The following is a 22,457-nucleotide window of genomic DNA, read 5'->3' as shown; positions in this document are numbered from 1 at the left end:
TTTTTGAAGAATTGACATAAATGCGAGATAAATCTATTTTGCAAATTCAGGAAATGCTACATACAGATAACAGATTGCTAGTTCTTATTATTGGGATACTGACATAGACACCTTTTTCACAATAATTTATGAATATACAGTATACTGCCTTCTAAGAAAACTTCAATCATCATATCAAGTAACAAACAAACTCATACATTTGAAATGTTTTAAAATAACTACATCTAACAAAACCAATCAACAAATCAACAAGAAAGTTGATATTACAAATATGTATAATGACTAAATAAAACGTAATGCATAATACCGGGTATTCTGTGAGAGTAAAAGTCTCATCTATAAATGTATATATCATAAAAATTGCAATCTATATATACTGCAAGAATGGTGTACCATTAAACAATGGCTTTTAAAAGCTAGCTATTCTGTATATATTTTAAAGCTTTAGCTATAAAATCATAGTTTTGAAAATACCATAAATTGTATTTATTCCCAGAAAGCCAAGAACACAAATGTCAAATTTGAATAATGCTAAGAATATGCAAAATTTAATCCAATATCATAAAAATAAAAAAATCTTAAACCATTATCAGAATCTTAAAGAAAGAAGGATCTAAACTGATATCTTAAGCTTTATAAAATCAGTGGAATGGTCATTTGTAAATTTTATACTTATACATTGTAGCACCATTTGATAAACTATATCTAAGGATTTAACAATCCGATATGCAATGATTATCTCTTGGGATTTCAATTATGATCAATAAACCTTGAAATTACTTATAACAGTATAACCTATAAAACTCCTACGGATAAAAATATGGTGTAACATTCCATAATGCCACATTTAGTAAGCTCTTGTATGACATTAAACAAACCTGTACTAAAAATAAAACATAAAAGTATAATGCCACACATTCAAGCTTAGATTTGGCAGGCTTTCTTATAAAAAAAACCACCCTAAATTATGCTATTGCATGAAGTCAAACATAAAAATATGAGAAAACCTTTGAATTATGCAAACATTTTAAAACATTTGTAACTACATGTATCATTTTTTTCATTTCATAATTCAGATTATAGTAAAATATTAAAAAAGAAGAATTAAAATCGGTTTCACAATTATTCAAATTAATATCCTCTCTTAATTAAAAAGTTGATATGTTTTTCAGCCAACGTGTGAAATAAATAAACAAATACATGTTAGATCACATGATCCAACATGAAATGATCCAAGTCTGAGACATTTTAAAGATAAGAATTGTATCGAACTACTAAATAACATGCATATACTTAACAGTCAACATTTAATCTGATAAATATGTCTTTATCTACTACAAGCACTTGTATTGCATCTTTAACAATGTGTATAAAATATATGTCTATAACAAATAACAACAAATAAGATATTTTGATTTATTATCACCACTCCACTCTGCTAACTATATAACGTCTGCTGTGAAAAAGTCACCAAACACTTCAGTAACCTTGACTCAAAACATTTGCAAGATATGGACTCCTGATCAACAAAATGTTTTACAGTAGATCCCTAAGTCTCTTTTCTTGTTCATCCAGCTCATCCCAGATAACTTGTGGTACATCTGTTCCTACTTGATCTTCTAAGAATCTTTTGCTCTCTCTTATGTCGTCCAGCCAATAGTACTTCGGAATACTGAACAGTTCATCCCATTTAAGATCACCAAGGTTGGTCAAATTAAATGATTCTGAAAAAAACCACCAAAAAATTACATTTAACAATTCTTTTTAATTCTATTTAATGCAAAACACTTTTGTGAATTTGGCTTCAAAAACTGTAACAGTTGTTCTTCTGCATATCAATAAACAGTATACTGTGGATTCATTTATTTTCGTGGGTACCAATTTTCGAGGATTAAGAACATCTTGCATGATTGTGGATATTTAATTTTCGTGGTTTTGTTGAGTCTGTATATAGAAACCTATATAAAAGTTTTATTCCTTGAACATTTAATTTCGTGGTTCTGTTGTACCCTCGAAATCCACGAAAATTGGTATCCAACGAATAATAATGAATCCACAGTATATCATCAAGTTAGAAATTTTGCTTTCCTTATATTTTTTCTTTGAATGGTGAGTCAGTCTTATTTTGTTTATTGTGCTATATTATAATTTATGTCAGTATTTTATTTAATGGCTTTATTTATTTAAGCCATAGGCTTTTGAATTATTTTTGGGACAACATTTTTCGTTTCTTTGATATAAGCATTTCCCTTTGCCAGTATTAATCTCTCTATCGTGTATTAGCCATTTCTATATACTACGTGAATTATCTGTGCCAATACTTACCTTTGATAGGTAAATAAGCTATGGCAGTAAAGAGTAATTTCTACTAAGTATTTACCTTTCTTGGGTATATACCCTACAGGAGTTTTCTCAGCAATGCCTTCCTCTCCAGCACATCTTCTCAGTACCCAGTCCAATACACGGATATTATCTCCAAAACCTGGCCACAGAAATTCTCCTTCTTCATCTACCCGGAACCAGTTCACATGGAAGATTTTAGGAACCTAAAGTCATATCAGTCATTAAAATAGCCATAATAAAGTTTTCTTACCAGGAAACTCATACTAGAATTACATTAAAAGATCAACAAATTATAAAGTTTGGCTTGCTTGTCAATTGAATTACGTATATAATAATTATGATAGAAATTAAAATACTTTTTATCTATTTTGATCCTCATACTGACACAACACTTAAGGTCATTCTGTACTTTCAAAGTAAAATCTTATCAAACAAACAAACAATACTTCAAAGCTGAACTCAATTAATTGCAGGGCAAGTAAAATATTTCAAAGTTCCTAAGATCCTGCAAAAGGTTTTAATATGCTAAACTATGTCAAAATACGTGATATGAATGGGAAATCTTTTTCTGAAAAATTTGGTTGTGTCTACAGATTACTTCCAAGAATCACTACAAAGTGAATTATATGTGATTTTTTTTAATATCAGACTATATTTTCTTTCCTACCTTGTGTGGTTTGGCTTCCAGTTTCAACCAGTGCTTTAGATAATTTCCAAAGTTGTACCCCATAAATGGCCTCATAGCCATTGGATCGTGCATTATCATCTTTCCTGAAAAATAGTGAAATTAATTAAATGCTTACATTGACTGTGAATCAAATATATCATAAAAGCTTTTTAATTGAAATGAAAACAAGGTTGTCTTTTATACAACAAGAGGCACCATTGTACCTGTATTGTTCTGCACCTGTTGAAAAAAATTGCCAGTTTGCTAATTATTACATTTATATATAAATAATTAAGTTTCGCTTTGTAGTCTGATAATTGATGCAATTATAGTAACATGTTTAACCTAGTTTCTACATATTTTTTTTTAGATAACTACAAAAAACAGTTGAAATCCCGCCTGCCCTCCATACATCCCCAAATCAATAACAGAATTTACCTTCAGAAAACCAGTTAAAATACATCATTTCAGCAGCAAAACATGTCGACACATTTCCCCAAATTTTCAAGCTAGATACTGTAGTACTTGCTGCGCTTCCCAATTTAACTCTAATTTAGTTTTAATCAAGTTCAGTAAAATAGCAGGGAAATATGCCCAAGATGCTTACAAAAACATTTAACCACAAAATTATGTTATTTATAGTGTACTGTATTAACGTGGGTTATTCTAAATTTGGTTACCTTTGAATTCAGCTGCTGCAGTTGCTTCAGACTTGACACAGGCTCCCACAGACACTCCATGCTGCCAACTGAAAGTCTCAAACACCAATGGTACACCTATAAACAAGTAAAACAAGAAAGGACTTAAATCTTTAGCAAAAGAGAACTGAAACTTATATTTGTGTTCACTTTTGAAAACTTTAGTTCTCTTAAAAAGCATGATGCATTATAAAAGTTTCTACATTGACTGTCATGCATGCAAATATATTCAACAACAAAATTGTTCCAGTAAAGGTGTTCTGGTCTTTTCACAGCAATACATAAAATTACCTGTAAAATCCCCCCAAAAGATAAGCACAGAGATAGGAACTCTCTCTAGTGCCCCTCAACCTTACCTGTAGGTCTCCTTCCACCAAAGATAATTGCTGAGATAGGTACTCCCTCAGGTTTCTCCCAATCAGGATGTATGTTAGGACACTGGCTAGCTGGGGCTGTAAATCTGGAATTAGGATGTGCTGCTTTTCCTGGTGCTCCAATCTGCCATTTCTTATTCAACCATGTTGTTATCATCATGTTCTGAAGAAAGAAGTTACAAATTATTACCCACAATGCCAAACAATTTTATCCATCAGGAAAAGGTATCAGTTGGAAACTGCTGCTGTATAATATAAAGTGATGCTCAAGTAAAAGTTCACACATTTAACATACTATAATACTCAGCAGGGTGCAGCTTGATACGACTGCAGAAATGGAACCCTGAACAGTTAGGGCAAATATGGACATTGAAGCTTGATACAGCTCTGAATTTGGATTGCGATTAAAAAGTTGACACAGCATATGTTTCTGACACAGAAAGTATGTGGTCTAAGAACTTAAAAATTTTAAATTGAACATTTACCTTTTATGGTCCAATATTAAAAATCTAAATACATGGTTAGATTCACCATATCAAAGAACCCCCAAGAATTCAATTTTTGATGAAATCAAATAAAGTTCAATTTTGGACCATTTAGACTTCAAATGTGGACCAATTTGATTATGGGGCCCAAATATAAAATAACTAAATACATGGTAAAATAAATTTTACAGTCATATAAAAAGGACCTATGCAAAATAAGTAGGTTGTATTTATCAAGTTGTTTGTTATACTGTAGTGAACTGTACTTGGTAATTAAAAATTGAACATTGATGCTTAACTACAATGAATTATAGATTGCTACTTTAAGCACAATACTTTGGCAAACCAATAAATACATTTAGGAAAACAGGATGGACTGATCCAAAATTATTGTTGAAAGGTCATACAAATTATTTAATACCTTGTCTACTTCATCTTCCATGCCTTCCCAGTAAAATCCTCCATCAGCAGTCTCAGCTACATTGGTAAATATAGAGTTTTTCTGGAATGTCTTCATGGCATTCGGATTGGTTTTAAAGTTTGTACCTGGTGCTACACCAAAGAATCCAGCCTCAGGATTGATGGCTCTCAAGGTACCCTCTTTGTCAAACTTTAACCATGCAATATCATCACCTGAAAGAGAAGATTATAACTTTTAAAGTATTTGATTATGTAGTTTTAATTTTTGTTTGATAACATAACACTTCAAAAACTAGAAATTTATTTTACATAATCATTTAAAGATTCATTCCGGGTTCTATATCCTGAGAATAGAAAATGAAAATTCTTTTTCTTTATGACAACAAGATATTGAGAAAGGCTTGTATAAATGTAAAAATAATTTTAAAAATATTACACTGAAGCGTAGTCAAATGTTGAAAAAAATCTAAAAAATAATACAACAGTTGAAATATCATGCTTCACATATATCACAGACATAACCAGATGCTCGGCAGGGCGCAGCTTTATACGACCGCAGAGGTTGAACCCTGAACGGTTGGGGCAAGTATGGACACAACATTCAAGCTGGATTCAGCTCTAAATTTGGATTGTGATTAAATAGTTGACACAGCATAGGTTTCTGACACAGAATGAATGTGGTCTAATGAACTTAAAAAAAATATTTTTGCCTTTGAGCAATTCACTATGCTGTTGAATATAAATCCTCTCAAAAAAAATGTTTGAAGAAATTTTCTTTTTATTTATGAAATCTGAAATGAAAAAAATTGACCCTCCCAATTTTTTTTCACATCCCCCTTTCCCTTATTTCAAAACTGATCTCAATTCAAATTTCTAATGAAGTTTGCAACAATAACTTCTCATTTAAATACATCATAAAATATTAAAATGTAAAAAAAAGTGCTTGTTATCACTGACAATGACTGAATGGTAAAGCTTGTTTTAATCTATCAGTTGGTAGTAAAAGTGAATATACATTGTATATTGTATAAAACAATGATTTAAGTTGATTCAACTACTATTCTGGACAAAGAAAGATAACTCCAATTGAAATCCAATTGGAATTTCTTGCTATTGCACAATATTATGCAATTAGATATTTCTTGCTATTGTGCAATACTGTGCAATTGAAAATATTTGCTAGTGCACAATACTGTGCAATTGAAGATTTCTTGCTATTGCACAATACTGTGCAATTGAAGATTTCTTGCTATTGCTGAATTTATAACTGCAATTGAAAATTTCTTGCTATTGCACAATACTTAATATAATAATTTTGGATCCTGATTTGGACCAACTTGAAAACTGGGCCCATAATCAAAAATCTAAGTACATGTTTAGATTCAGCATATCAAAGAGGCCCAAGAATTCAAATTTTTGTTAAAATCAAACTTAGTTTAATTTTGGACCCTTTGGACCTTAATGTAGACCAATTTGAAAACGGGACCAAAAATTAAGAATCTACATACACAGTTAGATTTGGCATATGAAAGAACCCAAATTATTCAATTTTTGATGAAATCAAACAAAGTTTAATTTTGGACCCTTTGGGCCCTTTATTCCTAAACTGTTGGGACCAAAACTCCCAAAATCTATACCAACCTTTCTTTTAAGGTCATAAACCTTATGTTTAAATTTCATAGATTTCTATTTATAAATACTAAAGTTATGGTGCAAAAACCAAGAAAAATGCTTATTTGGGTCCCTTTTTGGCCCCTAATTCCTAAACTGTTGGGACCTAAACTCCCAAAATCAATACCAACCTTCCTTTTGTGGTCATAAACATTGTGTTTAAATTTCATTGATTTCTATTTACTCAAACTAAAGTTATTGTGCGAAAACAAAGAATAATGCTTATTTGGGCCCTTTTTTGGCCCCTAATTCCTAAACTGTTGGAACCAAAACTCCCAAAATCAATCCAAACCTTTCTTTTGTGGTCATAAACCTTGTGTCAAACATTTCATAGATTTCTATTACCTTAAACTAAAGTTATAGTGCGAAAACCAAGAAAATGCTTATTTGGGCCCTTTTTGGCCCCTAATTCCTAAAATGTTGGGACCAAAACTCCCAAAATCAATCCCAACCTTCCTTTTGTTGTCATAAACCTTGTGTTAAAATTTCATAGATTTCTATTATATTTTACTAAAGTTAGAGTGCGAAAACTAAAAGTATTCGGACGACGACGACGATGCCAACGTGATAGCAATATACGACAAAATTTTTTTCAAATTTTGCGGTCGTATAAAAAGTACAATAGAAAATTCTACAGATCTTTTTTCAAGACTCAATACTTTAAAAATAAAATGGTCAGTTTGTAAGTCTTTCAAAATGTTCTTCCCAGACTTACCTACTACTCTGACTGTGTATCCAGGAACAGATGGTTGTAACATGGCTAAGTTGGTTTTACCACAAGCACTGGGGAAAGCTGCACAAATGAATTTTTCATCACCTGTCTTGTCATTTTTAAGTCCCATAATCTAGAACAAAAAATAGATAACAATGAATTTTAATCTTCATATTCTACATTTTAAAAGAGAATTGAATTTACAACTTCCATGAAATTTTTGGGAGAATCCAAAATGTATATCAATGTTGATAGATTTCAATTAAATAGTTCTATTTTCTTTTCTAGCAAGTATTGAAAGTACTGTAATTTCAAAAATTTCCAGTAGTTTTTATTATAGGCGAAATTTAGTCTGAGAGTGATCATACTGGACAGTCTAACAGAAATATGCCTGGGTTATCTTAGGGTTGTCATACCTTGTAGTCTAACAGTTATCATACTTGCTCCTTTTCAAACTTTCTGTTCAAGAACTTACCAACATATGTTCTGCAAGCCACCCTTCATCTCTAGCTATAACACTGGCTATTCTTAGAGCAAAACATTTCTTTCCCAGAAGAGAGTTTCCACCATACCCACTACCATATGACATAATTTCTCTCTGTTCAGGTCTGTGGGCTATCATGATTCTCTCGGGATTACATGGCCAATGGTTAACAACCTTTCCTGTAAAATAAAATGTTCATCATCATACACTCAATTTTTTACCTAGATAGATAGGTTGAATCTGTAAATAAAAGTCAAGATTTATCCTTTTGATTGAGAACATTCAACATTTTACTAAAATGCAACAATCTAAACAACTTATATAAATGTACATCTTGTAAATTTACATGTCATAAAAAGTGAGTATAGCATTTTAAGACAGATATTTAACACTGACATAAAGGTACCACCCAAAGCTTGGACAAAAGATTCTTCCAGAGAAGAGGGGTGTTATAATACAGTGTGTACTCACTTTCTACTGGTCTAGGACATCCAACAGAGTGTATACATTTGACAAATTCACCATCTCCTAATGTCTCCCAAACTTTTGGTGCTACACGAGTCATAATATTCATACATAGCAATACATAGTTAGAATCTGTCAGCTGTATACCAATCTTACTGATTGGCCCTCCTACAGGTCCCATACTGAACGGAATCACAAACATGGTCCTGCCTGAAAATAAATAAATGCTTAGTTAGAAGTGTGTCAGGTGTAAATCAATTTTATGGTTGGTCCTCCATTAGGACCTACTAGAAATTAGCAGCGAAATCTCAGTACAATTAGGCAAGTGTTAAAACAAAGAGTTTGAAATTTTACGGGCAGAACATCATCTGAGCATGGGGGAAAGCGTGTAAGACACAGAACGATAACAGTCTCTAAATTTTATCATTTTCTAAAACATTGGCTTTTTCTGTGGAAAAAAGATTGTTTCACAGACAAATTTAGGAAGTACAAAACACTACATTTATATAAAGTAGGTATACTGTATAGGTTTACCTTTCATACAGCCAGGATATCTGTCATTCATCTCTTTTTCCATGTCTGGTGGTGCAATCCATTGTCCCAAAATACCTTTGACACCTTCCCTTACATGGGGGACTGTATCAAACTTGTGTTCTGTTGATATCCAGGTCTTGGCCTCGACTCTAGCAACATCAGCAGGGTCAGTTCTACACAAGAAGCTTTGAAGAAAATCAATTTTAAAATAAAATTTTTATAATTAGACAGAATTAACTTACAAAAAGCCATGTCTTATTATCACAAGAGGCTTCTTAGAGCCTGAATTGCTCAAATGACAAAAATATAGCTTGCAATGATATTGTTTTGTTGTTTACAGAGCCTACCTATCTGTAATAGAGCCAGGTGAGATAAAAGAGGAGTGTTAACTAGACTATGTTTTTATTCCTTCTGTCAAATGAATCTTGAACTTCTCTGATATACTGGCTAAGATCTTTTAATTAATTCCCAACTGTTTTTAGCCCTGTGATGATTTAGAGCTTGACATTTTGTATAGATATTGGTCTATTGTTAAAGACTATGTTGCCCTTTAGAGGTCTGATAATTATTTGAACTGTTGTAATATTGAATCAAAGTGTAATATTTGAAGAGTGCAATAGACAGTGCAGTCACTATCAATTGATTAATTGACTATCACAAATGTAGATTTACAGATCACACCAAACCCAAATGGACAGTGGCAACTCTCAAAATATGATAGTCTGAATGGTCCCCGGGGTTACTATAATTCAATCATTTCATTACTCTTAAGGTCTAAAATTGGAGGATAATACACTTACCAGTTTTCATATTTTTTAAGTTCTGTAAGAACACCTCTTTCTACCAATTTGTGTATGATCTCATCAGATTCTTCTTTAGAACCATCACAGATGTATAAAGCTCTTGGTGCACAAATATCAACCTATAAATAGATTCCCTAGATCAACATCTCTCAAAAGTATATCCAAGACAGAAAAACTCATTTATTAATCAAAATATTTGTGGGCACTGAGGGGGGTCAAAACTGATTTATTTTGCTTTGTATTCAGCTACAAATTTTATGAAAGACAATAATATGCCATATTTTAAATCTGAGTTATCTTCCTTTGCCCATAATTCAATGTAGGTAGAACAGATAAATTAGTGTTTTTTTTTATTTCAACTTTAATACATGTAATGGTTAACAACTGACATATTTTATGCATGATCCTCATCAATGAATATTATATTTACTAGATGAAATCTTGAAGAATATTATTTTTCCCACTACATATCATATGTTTAAGGTCAACTCACCCATTTTGCAATGAACTTCTGTACTTTTTTAGGAAGTTTGTGAAAGTCTCCCTTGGCAATAGGCACTGGTCCAATGTGTGGGACCACTATATTGTGGACCTCATAATACTGGGTTTTCTCTGGACTAAACACACTAGTGTTCTCCCCAGCTTTATTGTCACTCATTGTTCAATATGATTCAACCTGAAAGTCACAAATTGATTCAATTATTTCATCTGAAAATTACAACATTTGCATATTTTTTAATATGATTCTCCCTAAAAGTCATAACATTTTTCAATCCAAACAAAAAGTCACAACATTTTTCAATCCTACCTTTATGCTATATTTTTCAATACGATTCTACCTGTCAGTAAGTGACAGGAAAGTTTATACCAAAAAAGTCACCAAAATTCTATCACTAACCTTGATAATTTATTCAACAAAAAAAGTATATTAAAAATGACACTTAAATTTATAGGCACTTGTTTCTAAAAATGTTCCCCCTGTATACCTTATAAAGTTTAAATTTAAACATGACTTTTTTCAGATACATGTGCCTGTGTTTAATATTTTGAAAGTAAACTTTAAGCCTAAAGGTTGATTACAATAAAAAGAAATGTGGCTATACACTAATGATTGAGACTGAAATGTAATAACACTAAAAAATAGACATCAAGAGACAATAGATGCTTATTCTGAAAAAAATCCTATTAATACAATTGTATTTTTATCTACTGCAAAATTTCCAGAAAGTCATTGGACATTTCCCAAAAAAAAACTGAGTAAGAAAACTTTATTTAAATACTTGAATATAATCTAAAGACACATTGAGTATATATAAGTTAACTTATAAAAAAGTCTTGTCTCACACCTGTATTCATCTAATAATTAGATCCTAACTCTAAATTTTGTCTAATCTATCACCTTACAATTTTACCTTTAGCTGATAGTAGTACTAGTTTAATTAGTCCCAGATCTTCACAAAATAACAACTTTTTTACAGTATGGGTATATTTATTGGACTAGTGTTCAATACATACAATAATAATTGGCAATGCACATTATTTTGTTTACTGTGTGTTTATGCAAAAATTGCACGTTTGCAGACAGATAAGAAAATATTAATAGATGTATTTACGTCATTTAAATTATTTTGAAACACCTGTATCAGCAATAACAAGACGCCACAAATAACTATCATGTAAACAACCTGGCCTTGAACCTTCAAGGATAGTTTATGCGCATCTCATTAGCACGTAAAACAATGTTTTGCCAGCAATTAAAATAAAATGCACTAATTACAGCGTAAAAACAACTTAAATAAAAGTCAGATACTTCAATTTACACTATGAAATAACGATGACAAATGATCTTTCATTAATCCTGGCGAAGTTAAAAATGAAAGTATGCAGCCGGCCGGCTTACATTTGCCAGTTATTTCCGGCATCTTATAATTTGTGTCATGCGATGAAAATCACTTCACCGCATCGAGATAAACCTATGCAATACTACAATACATCTAGTTTTGGCTTACCTTTATTCTATAGGTGCAAAACTCCAGATTTTTGCAGGCACTAAAGTGTCCGTCTTCAACCCACTCTTGGGAACAGGAAAACAACTGGTTTCACTTACTTTAATCGGTTTACAAAGAACCAGTCATTTACCATCGTATAGTCTCGGGCTTCAACCAGTTCACTTTAATAAAAACAAAAACAGGGGGGGGGGGGGTTAACATAAGGCAATACATAACTTTAAATGCTGAAAAGGGTGGGATTCAATAATCCGATTCTGTTAATTAATGTATGCATTCCACTTTTAGAAATATAACATTTGTATTTATAAGCTTAATTAATAGCAAAGAATTCACTGAGTTGTATACGGTCTCACTACAACTTCAAAACAAGCATCATTGATACTGGTACTAGCTGCGACTACTATGACACTGTTAACGGAATCTCGTTTACTGGTGAGGCCAAATTAAATTAAATTAAATTAAAAAAAAAAAAAAGTTTAGTTACCGAATCGCAACCTTTATTCTAATAGCTTAAACAACGCAATTGGTTAATGTCCTATAATTAATTAGATCACATATAAAGTTAATATACATCTTGCTATGCTGGTTTAGAAACGAGGAGAATAATATTCGTGGCTAAGTAAGTAAACAAAACTTTATTTGGATATTGCATATTTGACAAACAAATAACACATTCATACAAAAAGCTTTTTATTGAATATAAAACGTTTAACCAAAACATTTTTAAATAACAACTTGAACAAAACATGGCAAGCCTTCTGGTGTCTCCCCAAGCTAAGCAACCATTCAAATGGCCCTCTTCATTTTATATTACTTGAATGTTTGTTTTGGATGGCTCGATCCTTTCACCCGAGCAGTACAGACAGACAGACAGACAGAATATTTTATTATAGTGTCACATACCAATACTGAACAATATCATACATAATAATATAAGTATAAAAATACAAATAAGAATTTAAATCGAAGTTAAAATATCGGTATCCAGCCATCACTGACTTATGAGACACTTTTGCTTTAAAACTTATTCTAACATTCATTTACAAATGAATAAATAAAACTTTTACATCACATTTAAAAAATCAAAAAAATCTGTTATACACAATATTTTCTGCGGTTAAACATAAAATATAAAGATTTTGCTAAAAAGGCTTGTATACAGTCATGTGACATCAGAAAGATAAATTTGTCATCATGATTAAAATCGTAAAAATTTGGGTTAATTGCACTTGCTTTCATAAAAAGATCATATCGCAGATCTGAATAAAATTCACAATGCATTAAAAAATGTTTTTCGTCTTCTACACAATCAACTGTACAATATTTACATTTTCTGTCATTAAGAAGAGTTTTTGGCTTGGTGTAACGACCTGTCTCTATAGCTAAAGGTAGAGATCCATTTCTAAAATTAGATAAAATACGTCTATGTTGTCTATCATTTACATTTTTGAGATATGAACTTGTTTCTAATACATTTTTATAAAGTCTATAAGTACGTAACTTGTTACCATTTGGTTCATTTCGATCTTGATACAATTTTTCAACCCATTCTTGTTTTTCAATTTCATACAATTTTGTTTTAATATCATACATTTTATGTCTGTTGGAATATTGGCTATCAATGATATCATATATACCAAGTTTATGAGCTATTTCACAACATTTCTTGTCCCACGATCGAGAAATATTCATACCCCACATATGGACCTTATGTGTAATTCTATAGTCATAAGTATATCGCACTCTCAAAAATAGACGGTACGTTTCTAACAGTTCGGCTGATTTTGTTGTTATAAAACCCATATCACCTAACACCGCTATATTCGACGCATTTGATGAACTTCCCATAAAAAGTCTACATGCCTTGTTCTGAATTGTTTGAACTTCTCTCCAGTTGTTGTGTCCCCATAATCCGGCTCCATGTAATAGCACGGGTTCAATAAGAGTTTTATAAAGTTTTGTATAAACATCAAATGACATCCCTCCACATGATAAAAATTTAGTGTATACTGCAGAAAGCGCCCGGCTTGCTGATTTTGTTATCTCTCGGATCGTATATTTGTGTTCCATAAATTCGTTTATATGTAATCCTAAATATCTGTACGCATTGTCAAAGCTAATAGGCATATCACCGCATTTAAAATTGAAGGCTGATCTCGGAGCCTTTTTGTTACGAAAATGTATAATTTTGGTCTTGGTCTCATTTAAAGTCATTCTCCATTTCATACACCAAGAATTAATACAGTTTAACATATTTTGAAGACTCTCTTCGTCCGGCGCGATAAGTGCAATATCATCAGCATATAGCAAAATTGAAACATTCAAATCATCAATGTCAACACCAATATTTAGAGCACGTATGTCTTCAGCTAGGTCATTCACATAAATAGAAAATAATGAAGGCGACATTTTACACCCTTGTTTCACACCAAAATTAACAGGAAAAATATCAGTCAAATAATGTCCCAGCTTCACTGCACTTTTAGTAGCATCATATAAAGATTGTATAGCCTTTAGAAATATCCCATTTATGCCTATACTCATTAATTTATGCCATAACATATCACGGTTCACATTGTCAAATGCCCTCTTTGCATCTATGAAACAAACAAATGTGTCTTTCTTTTTAAGTTTTCTGTTCTTTATAATAGATTGTAACACATAGAGATGATCTAGACAACTTCTGTTTTTTCGGAAACCGTTTTGTTCTTCCGCTAAAATGTCATTCTGTTCGAGCCAAAAACTAAGTCTTTTATTTAATATATCTGCATATATTTTGCATGGTACGGATATAATTGAAATGGGACGATATTCTAACGGGTTCAACGGATCCATTTTCGGTTTTGGAATCGGAGTAATTATACTTGTGAGCCATTCTTCCGGCACTTGTCCTTCGGTAAAACAAAAATTAACAAGTTTATGTAACAAATTAATACAATTATCATTCCGCAATATTTCACTGGGTATTTCGTCTATACCAATGGCTTTACCTAGCTTTGCTTTATACACTGCATCCTTAATTTCTTCTCTACTAATTTCACGGTTTAATCCACTAACATCGATATCGTTTCTGTAGTTATTTTCATTTCGCACTCTGTTTTTGATATCTGCTAAAAACGTATCATCATAATTATTGCACGAGTCGACGCTATTGAATGCCGATTCATATTCTGTTTTCCACTTTTTGAGCACGGTGTCAGTGTCATTTGTAACTTCACCGTTTTCCGTTCGAACCTGATATATACGTTGCGTTTTACGTTCATTTGCTAGTCCTAGCTTCCCTATAGATTTCCAGAAATCTTTCGTATTATGTCCCTCGAGATAATGTAACTGGTTTTGCTGTTCTATTTGATACCTACGTTTTGATTTACGGTTAAATGTATCAAAGTTTTTCCGTCTTTGCACGTATGTACTGCGTAGCGTTGATTTAGCGTTTGTTTTGCAACTCGTCCATTCCTTTTCAGCCTTGCATGCTTTATCCCATAAATCTTGAAGCTCTTCATTCCAGTATGGCTTTCGGTTATTTTTATGATGACGTTTATTTGGAATATTTTGCTTTTGTTCTTTACAGGTAAGTTCAATTTCAGTTACCAATAAATGTTTTAGTTCTTTAAAGGCCGAATCAACGTCACGTCGCTGATCTAAAGCATGTTCTAATCTTAAAATAGTATCTTGTAAAAGTTTTTGCATAGGTTCATCTGAAAAAAGTTCGTTACGTAAACCATCATATCTAAATCTTCTCGGCGCTTTTAATGGTTCATTTCCACTTAATTGTTCAACTGAATCGGTGTTTTCGGCATATGTTGATATCGTGCATTCTAACAATGAATGATCCGGAATAGATTCGTAACCAGCTAAATCGAATCGAGATATAATATTTGACATTGTATGAACTTGGAAATCTATGACATCATTTATTTGGTCATGTGGGGTAAGAATATAATCTACCACTGATTTTCCTTTCGAGGAAATATTTGTATAATCATGTTTACCAATACGACCATTTAACATACATAAATTACAATCTACTAGAAATTCAATAAGCATTACAATTCAGCCAAACTTGACCTCTCCAAGCTTGTCTCGCACAAACCTGCTACCGAAAACTGACTGATATGAAGGATAATAAACAATATATTTTATTTTATCTCATTTATTAAAAAAAAAGAGGAAACAATGATTAACATGTTAAAAGGAAATAGCGTTGTTTCCCTTTAAAGATGTAGTGAACACGAACAGATATAAAATAATTTATTTGTATAATATGTTGCCTGCAGTAAAGTTGTTGTCGTTGGTTCATGTTTGTCATTTTTGTTTTCTGAAATCGTTTTGTTATAAAGTATGTTATAGCCGAGGATACGGTATTGGGTTAATTTTCTCATTGTTTAGGGCCATGCAATTGTCTATAATTGCTTGTACATCCACTTCATTTGAACTTTAGTTTATAGCTGTTGCACTTGCAATCTTCTTCCCTTTTCTCCTTATTCTTCCGGTATAAAGGAGTTGACCTCATACTTGAGTGGTTTACCAATTTCGCTCGGTAAAACAAGAGGCTTCTCCATTGAATAAAAGTAAATATAAACCAAATAATCAAAACTATTTACACTGTACAAATTGACAAGCTGGTGTCTAGTAAGACTATAACTATATCTGTTGTTGAAGTCAAAATGCATATGGTAACATTATGATATCAGTAACTTGACTATTCAATCTATTATAATTGTTTCTAAATGAATATTTATCAAGGTTGACATTTTAAAAATAACACCATGAATGCCATTTGTGTTCTATGTCATAAAAAAAGTATGTGGGTGTTTTCTCGGATGTCCGCATTCTCAACAAAAAAGGTTCACACCCCATAAAAAGTGTTTCCTCGGAGATCCGCGTTCTCAACAAAAAAGTTCAAACCTCATTAATGTTTATTATTATTATTATTATTTAATTTATTGAGTGTTTCCTCGGAGGTCCGCGTCCGCAACAAAAAGTTTTTAAATACATAGGGGTGTTTAAAAAGGCTCCAATCACATAAGGGTGTTTTCTCGGAAGTCGGCGTTTTCTACAAAGAGGTTCAAATAACATGAGGTGTTTTCTCGGAAGTCCGCTTGCTCAGCAAAAATGTTCAATTTACATAAGGAGTGTTTTCTCGGAGGTCAGCGTTTTTAACAAAAAGGTTCAAATTACATAAGGGGTGATTTCTCGGAGGTCCGCGTTTTCAACAAAAAAGGTTCAAATTACATATGGGGTGCTTTCTCGGAGGTCAGCGTTCTCAGCAAAAAGGTTAAAATAGCATGAGAGGTGTTTTCTCGGAGGTCCGCGTTCTCAGCAAAAAGGTAAAATTATATGAGGTGTTTTCTCGGAGGTCCGCGTTTTTAATAAAAAAAAAAGGTTCAAATTACATAAGGGATGTTTTTTTGGAGGTCCGCGTTTTCAACAAAAAGATTCAAATTACATAAGGGCTGTTTTCCAGGAGGTCTGTGTTTTCAACAAAAAGGTTAAACTAAATAAGGGGTGTTTTCTCGGAGGTCCGCGTTTTCAAAAAAAAGTTAAACTAAATAAGGGATGTTTTCTCAGAGGTCCGAGTTTTCAACAAAGAGGTTTAAATACATAACTGTTTGGGGTGTTTTATCGGAGGTCCGCATTTTCAACAAAAAAGGTTCAAACTCCACAAAAAGTGTTTCCTCGGAGGTCCGCGTTCTCAACAAAAAAGTTCAAACCTCGCAATGAGTGTTTCCTCGGAGGTCCGCGTCCGCAACAAAAAGTTTTTAAATACATAAGGGTTTTTTAAAAAGGTTCCAATCACATATCAGGGTGTTTTCTCGGAAGTCGGCGTTTTCTACAAAGAGGTTCAAATAACATAAGGTGTTTCTCAGAAGTCCGCTTGCTCAGCAAAAAGGGTCAAATTACATAAGGAGTTTTTTCTCGGAGGACAGCGTTTTTAAAAAAAAGGTTCAAATTACATAAGGGGTGTTTTCTCGGAGGTCAGCGTTTTTTTACAAAAAGGTTCAAATTACATAAGGGGTGTTTTCTCGGAAGTCCGCGTTTTCAACAAAAAGGTTCAAATTACATATGGGGTGCTTTCTCGAGGTCAGCGTTCACAGCAAAAAGTTTAAAATAGCATAAGAGTGTTTTCTCGAAGGTTCGCGTTTTTTAGAAAAAGGTTTAAATTACATAAGGGACGTTATCTCAGAGGTCCGAGTTTCAACAAAGAGGTCCAAATAACATTTATATACTGTTAGGGGTGTTTTATCGAAGGTCCGGATTTTCAACAAAAAAGGTTCAAACTCCACAAAAAGTGTTTCATCGGAGGTCCTTGTTCTCAACAAAAAAATGCAAACCTCACAATGAGTGTTTCCTCGGAGGTCCGCGTCCACAACAAAAAGATTTTAAATACATAAGGGGTGTTTAAAAAGGTTCCAATCACATAAGGGTGTTTTCTCGGAAGTCGGGGTTTTCTACAAAGAGGTTCAAATAACATGAGGTGTTTTCTCAGAAGTCCGCTTGCTCAGCAAAAAGGTTCAAATTACATAAGGAGTTTTTTCTCGGAGGACAGCGTTTTTAAAAAAAGGTTGAAATTACATAAGGGATGTTTTTCGGAGGTCCGCGTTTTCAACAAAAAGATTCAAATTACATAAGGGCTGTTTTCCAGGAGGTCTGTGTTTTCAACAAAAAGGTTAAACTGAATAAGGGGTGTTTTCTCGGAGGTCCGCGTTTAAAAAAAAAAGGTTGAACTAAATAAGGGATGTTTTCTCAGAGGTCCGAGTTTTCAACAAAGAGGTTAAAATAACATACTTGTTAGGGGTGCTTTATCGGAGGTCCGCTTTTCAACAAAAAAGGTTCAAACTCCACAAAAAGTGTGTCCTCGGAGGTCCGCGTTCTCAACAAAAAAGTTCAAACCTCGCAATGAGTGTTTCCTCGGAGGTCCGCGGCCGCAACAAAAAGTTTTAAAATACATAAGGGGTGTTTAAAATGGTTCCAATCACATAAGGGTGTTTTCTCGGAAGTCGGCGTTTTCTACAAAGAGGTTCAAATAATATGAGGTGTTTTCTCAGAAGTCCGCTTGCTCATAAAAAAGGTTCAAATTACATAAGGAGTGTTTTCTCGGAGGACAGCGTTTTTAACAAAAAGGTTCAAATTACATAAGGGGTGTTTTCTCGGAGGTCCGCGTTTTCAACATAAAGGTTCAAATTACATATGGGGTGCTTTCTCGGAGGTCAGCGTTCTCAGCAAAAAGGTAAAAATTATATGAGGTGTTTTCTCGGAGGTCCGCGTTTTTAATAAAAAAAAAAAAAGTTCAAATTACATAAGGGATGTTTTTTCGGAGGTCTGTGTTTTCAACAAAAAGGTTAAACTGAATAAGGGGTGTTTTCTCGGAGGTCCGCGTTTAAAAAAAAAGGTTGAACTAAATAAGGGATGTTTTCTCAGAGGTCCGAGTTTTCAACAAAGAGGTTAAAATAACATACTTGTTAGGGGTGCTTTATCGGAGGTCCGCTGTTCAACAAAAAAGGTTCAAACTCCACAAAAAAAGTTTCCTCGGAGGTCCGCGTTCTCAACAAAAAAGTTCAAACCTCGCAATGAGTGTTTCCTCGGAGGTCCGCGGCCGCAACAAAAAGTTTTAAAATACATAAGGGGTGTTTAAAATGGTTCCAATCACATAAGGGTGTTTTCTCGGAAGTCGGCGTTTTCTACAAAGAGGTTCAAATAATATGAGGTGTTTTCTCAGAAGTCCGCTTGCTCATAAAAAAGGTTCAAATTACATAAGGAGTGTTTTCTCGGAGGACAGCGTTTTTAACAAAAAGGTTCAAATTACATAAGGGGTGTTTTCTCGGAGGTCCGCGTTTTCAACATAAAGGTTCAAATTACATATGGGGTGCTTTCTCGGAGGTCAGCGTTCTCAGCAAAAAGGTAAAAATTATATGAGGTGTTTTCTCGGAGGTCCGCGTTTTTAATAAAAAAAAAAAAGTTCAAATTACATAAGGGATGTTTTTTCGGAGGTCCGCGTTTTCAACAAAAAGATTCAAATTACATAAGGGCTGTTTTCCAGGAGGTCTGTGTTTTCAACAAAAAGGTTAAACTGAATAAGGGGTGTTTTCTCGGAGGTCCGCGTTTAAAAAAAAAGGTTGAACTAAATAAGGGATGTTTTCTCAGAGGTCCGAGTTTTCAACAAAGAGGTTAAAATAACATACTTGTTAGGGGTGCTTTATCGGAGGTCCGCTGTTCAACAAAAAAGGTTCAAACTCCACAAAAAAAGTTTCCTCGGAGGTCCGCGTTCTCAACAAAAAATTTCAAACCTCGCAATGAGTGTTTCCTCGGAGGTCCGCGGCCGCAACAAAAAGTTTTAAAATACATAAGGGGTGTTTAAAATGGTTCCAATCACATAAGGGTGTTTTCTCGGAAGTCGGCGTTTTCTACAAAGAGGTTCAAATAATATGAGGTGTTTTCTCAGAAGTCCGCTTGCTCATAAAAAAGGTTCAAATTACATAAGGAGTGTTTTCTCGGAGGACAGCGTTTTTAACAAAAAGGTTCAAATTACATAAGGGGTGTTTTCTCGGAGGTCCGCGTTTTCAACATAAAGGTTCAAATTACATATGGGGTGCTTTCTCGGAGGTCAGCGTTCTCAGCAAAAAGGTAAAAATTATATGAGGTGTTTTCTCGGAGGTCCGCGTTTTTAATAAAAAAAAAAAAAGTTCAAATTACATAAGGGATGTTTTTTCGGAGGTCCGCGTTTTCAACAAAAAGATTCAAATTACATAAGGGCTGTTTTCCAGGAGGTCTGTGTTTTCAACAAAAAGGTTAAACTGAATAAGGGGTGTTTTCTCGGAGGTCCGCGTTTAAAAAAAAAGGTTGAACTAAATAAGGGATGTTTTCTCAGAGGTCCGAGTTTTCAACAAAGAGGTTAAAATAACATACTTGTTAGGGGTGCTTTATCGGAGGTCCGCTGTTCAACAAAAAAGGTTCAAACTCCACAAAAAAAGTTTCCTCGGAGGTCCGCGTTCTCAACAAAAAAGTTCAAACCTCGCAATGAGTGTTTCCTCGGAGGTCCGCGGCCGCAACAAAAAGTTTTAAAATACATAAGGGGTGTTTAAAATGGTTCCAATCACATAAGGGTGTTTTCTCGGAAGTCGGCGTTTTCTACAAAGAGGTTCAAATAATATGAGGTGTTTTCTCAGAAGTCCGCTTGCTCATAAAAAAGGTTCAAATTACATAAGGAGTGTTTTCTCGGAGGACAGCGTTTTTAACAAAAAGGTTCAAATTACATAAGGGGTGTTTTCTCGGAGGTCCGCGTTTTCAACATAAAGGTTCAAATTACATATGGGGTGCTTTCTCGGAGGTCAGCGTTCTCAGCAAAAAGGTAAAAATTATATGAGGTGTTTTCTCGGAGGTCCGCGTTTTTAATAAAAAAAAAAAAGTTCAAATTACATAAGGGATGTTTTTTCGGAGGTCCGCGTTTTCAACAAAAAGATTCAAATTACATAAGGGCTGTTTTCCAGGAGGTCTGTGTTTTCAACAAAAAGGTTAAACTGAATAAGGGGTGTTTTCTCGGAGGTCCGCGTTTAAAAAAAAAGGTTGAACTAAATAAGGGATGTTTTCTCAGAGGTCCGAGTTTTCAACAAAGAGGTTAAAATAACATACTTGTTAGGGGTGCTTTATCGGAGGTCCGCTGTTCAACAAAAAAGGTTCAAACTCCACAAAAAAAGTTTCCTCGGAGGTCCGCGTTCTCAACAAAAAATTTCAAACCTCGCAATGAGTGTTTCCTCGGAGGTCCGCGGCCGCAACAAAAAGTTTTAAAATACATAAGGGGTGTTTAAAATGGTTCCAATCACATAAGGGTGTTTTCTCGGAAGTCGGCGTTTTCTACAAAGAGGTTCAAATAATATGAGGTGTTTTCTCAGAAGTCCGCTTGCTCATAAAAAAGGTTCAAATTACATAAGGAGTGTTTTCTCGGAGGACAGCGTTTTTAACAAAAAGGTTCAAATTACATAAGGGGTGTTTTCTCGGAGGTCCGCGTTTTCAACATAAAGGTTCAAATTACATATGGGGTGCTTTCTCGGAGGTCAGCGTTCTCAGCAAAAAGGTAAAAATTATATGAGGTGTTTTCTCGGAGGTCCGCGTTTTTAATAAAAAAAAAAAAAGTTCAAATTACATAAGGGATGTTTTTTCGGAGGTCCGCGTTTTCAACAAAAAGATTCAAATTACATAAGGGCTGTTTTCCAGGAGGTCTGTGTTTTCAACAAAAAGGTTAAACTGAATAAGGGGTGTTTTCTCGGAGGTCCGCGTTTAAAAAAAAAGGTTGAACTAAATAAGGGATGTTTTCTCAGAGGTCCGAGTTTTCAACAAAGAGGTTAAAATAACATACTTGTTAGGGGTGCTTTATCGGAGGTCCGCTGTTCAACAAAAAAGGTTCAAACTCCACAAAAAAAGTTTCCTCGGAGGTCCGCGTTCTCAGCAAAAAAGTTCAAATTATATAAGAAGTGTTTTCCTGGAGGTCCGCGTTTTTTTAGAAAAAAAAGGTTCAAATAACATATGGGGTGTTTTCTCGGAGGTCTGCGTTTTTTAAGAAAAAGGTTGAAATTACATACGGGGTATTTCCTCAGATGTCCGCGTTTTCAACAAAAGGGTTAAACTAAATAAGAGATGTTTTCTCAGAGGTCCGTGTTTTCAACAAAGAGGTTCAAATAACATGAGGTGTTTTCTCGGAAAACCGCGTTCTCAGCTAAAAGGTTAAAATTACATAAGGAGTGTTTTCTCGGACGTCTGCGTTTTTAAGAAAAAAGTTTCAAATTACTTAAGGAGT

The 22,457-nt window shown here is 33.6% G+C and overlaps 1 protein-coding gene across 2 annotated transcripts; it reads right to left on the bottom strand.

The window, feature by feature from the left end:
- Positions 1–365: 365 nt before the first annotated feature.
- On the bottom strand, positions 366–11,782 carry LOC134721852 (phosphoenolpyruvate carboxykinase [GTP]-like). 2 transcript variants are annotated; one of them, XM_063585107.1, is made up of 13 exons: positions 11,666–11,782; positions 10,150–10,332; positions 9,654–9,775; positions 8,854–9,038; positions 8,326–8,529; positions 7,846–8,033; positions 7,374–7,503; positions 4,989–5,200; positions 4,065–4,245; positions 3,691–3,786; positions 3,011–3,114; positions 2,381–2,546; positions 366–1,724 (listed from the first exon to the last, which is right to left on the bottom strand). In XM_063585107.1, exons 2-13 carry the CDS (start codon positions 10,312–10,314, stop codon positions 1,537–1,539), a joined length of 1,941 nt encoding a protein of 646 aa, XP_063441177.1. In that variant the 5' UTR covers positions 10,315–10,332; positions 11,666–11,782; the 3' UTR covers positions 366–1,536. The 2 variants fall into 2 exon arrangements, with proteins under 2 accessions (XP_063441177.1, XP_063441178.1); XM_063585108.1 differs by lacking the exon at positions 11,666–11,782 and adding an exon at positions 11,069–11,214.
- Positions 11,783–22,457: the final 10,675 nt, after the last annotated feature.

This window comes from Mytilus trossulus, chromosome 6 (genome assembly GCF_036588685.1).
Source record: "Mytilus trossulus isolate FHL-02 chromosome 6, PNRI_Mtr1.1.1.hap1, whole genome shotgun sequence".
NCBI lineage: Eukaryota > Metazoa > Mollusca > Bivalvia > Mytilida > Mytilidae > Mytilus > Mytilus trossulus.
This window is presented reverse-complemented; position numbering and strand designations above follow the sequence as displayed.

Bases quoted from the DNA above. Each gene is read 5' to 3' on its own strand.
- LOC134721852 (XM_063585107.1), bottom strand. From the start codon at position 10,314: ATGAGTGACAATAAAGCTGGGGAGAACACTAGTGTGTTTAGTCCAGAG. The intron at 8,034-8,325 runs GTGAGTACACAC...TTTATTTTACAG, and splicing joins ATGTCCTAGACCAGTAGAAA to GAAAGGTTGTTAACCATTGG. The intron at 5,201-7,373 runs GTAAGTCTGGGA...CTTCTCTTTCAG, and splicing joins ATACACAGTCAGAGTAGTAG to GTGATGATATTGCATGGTTA.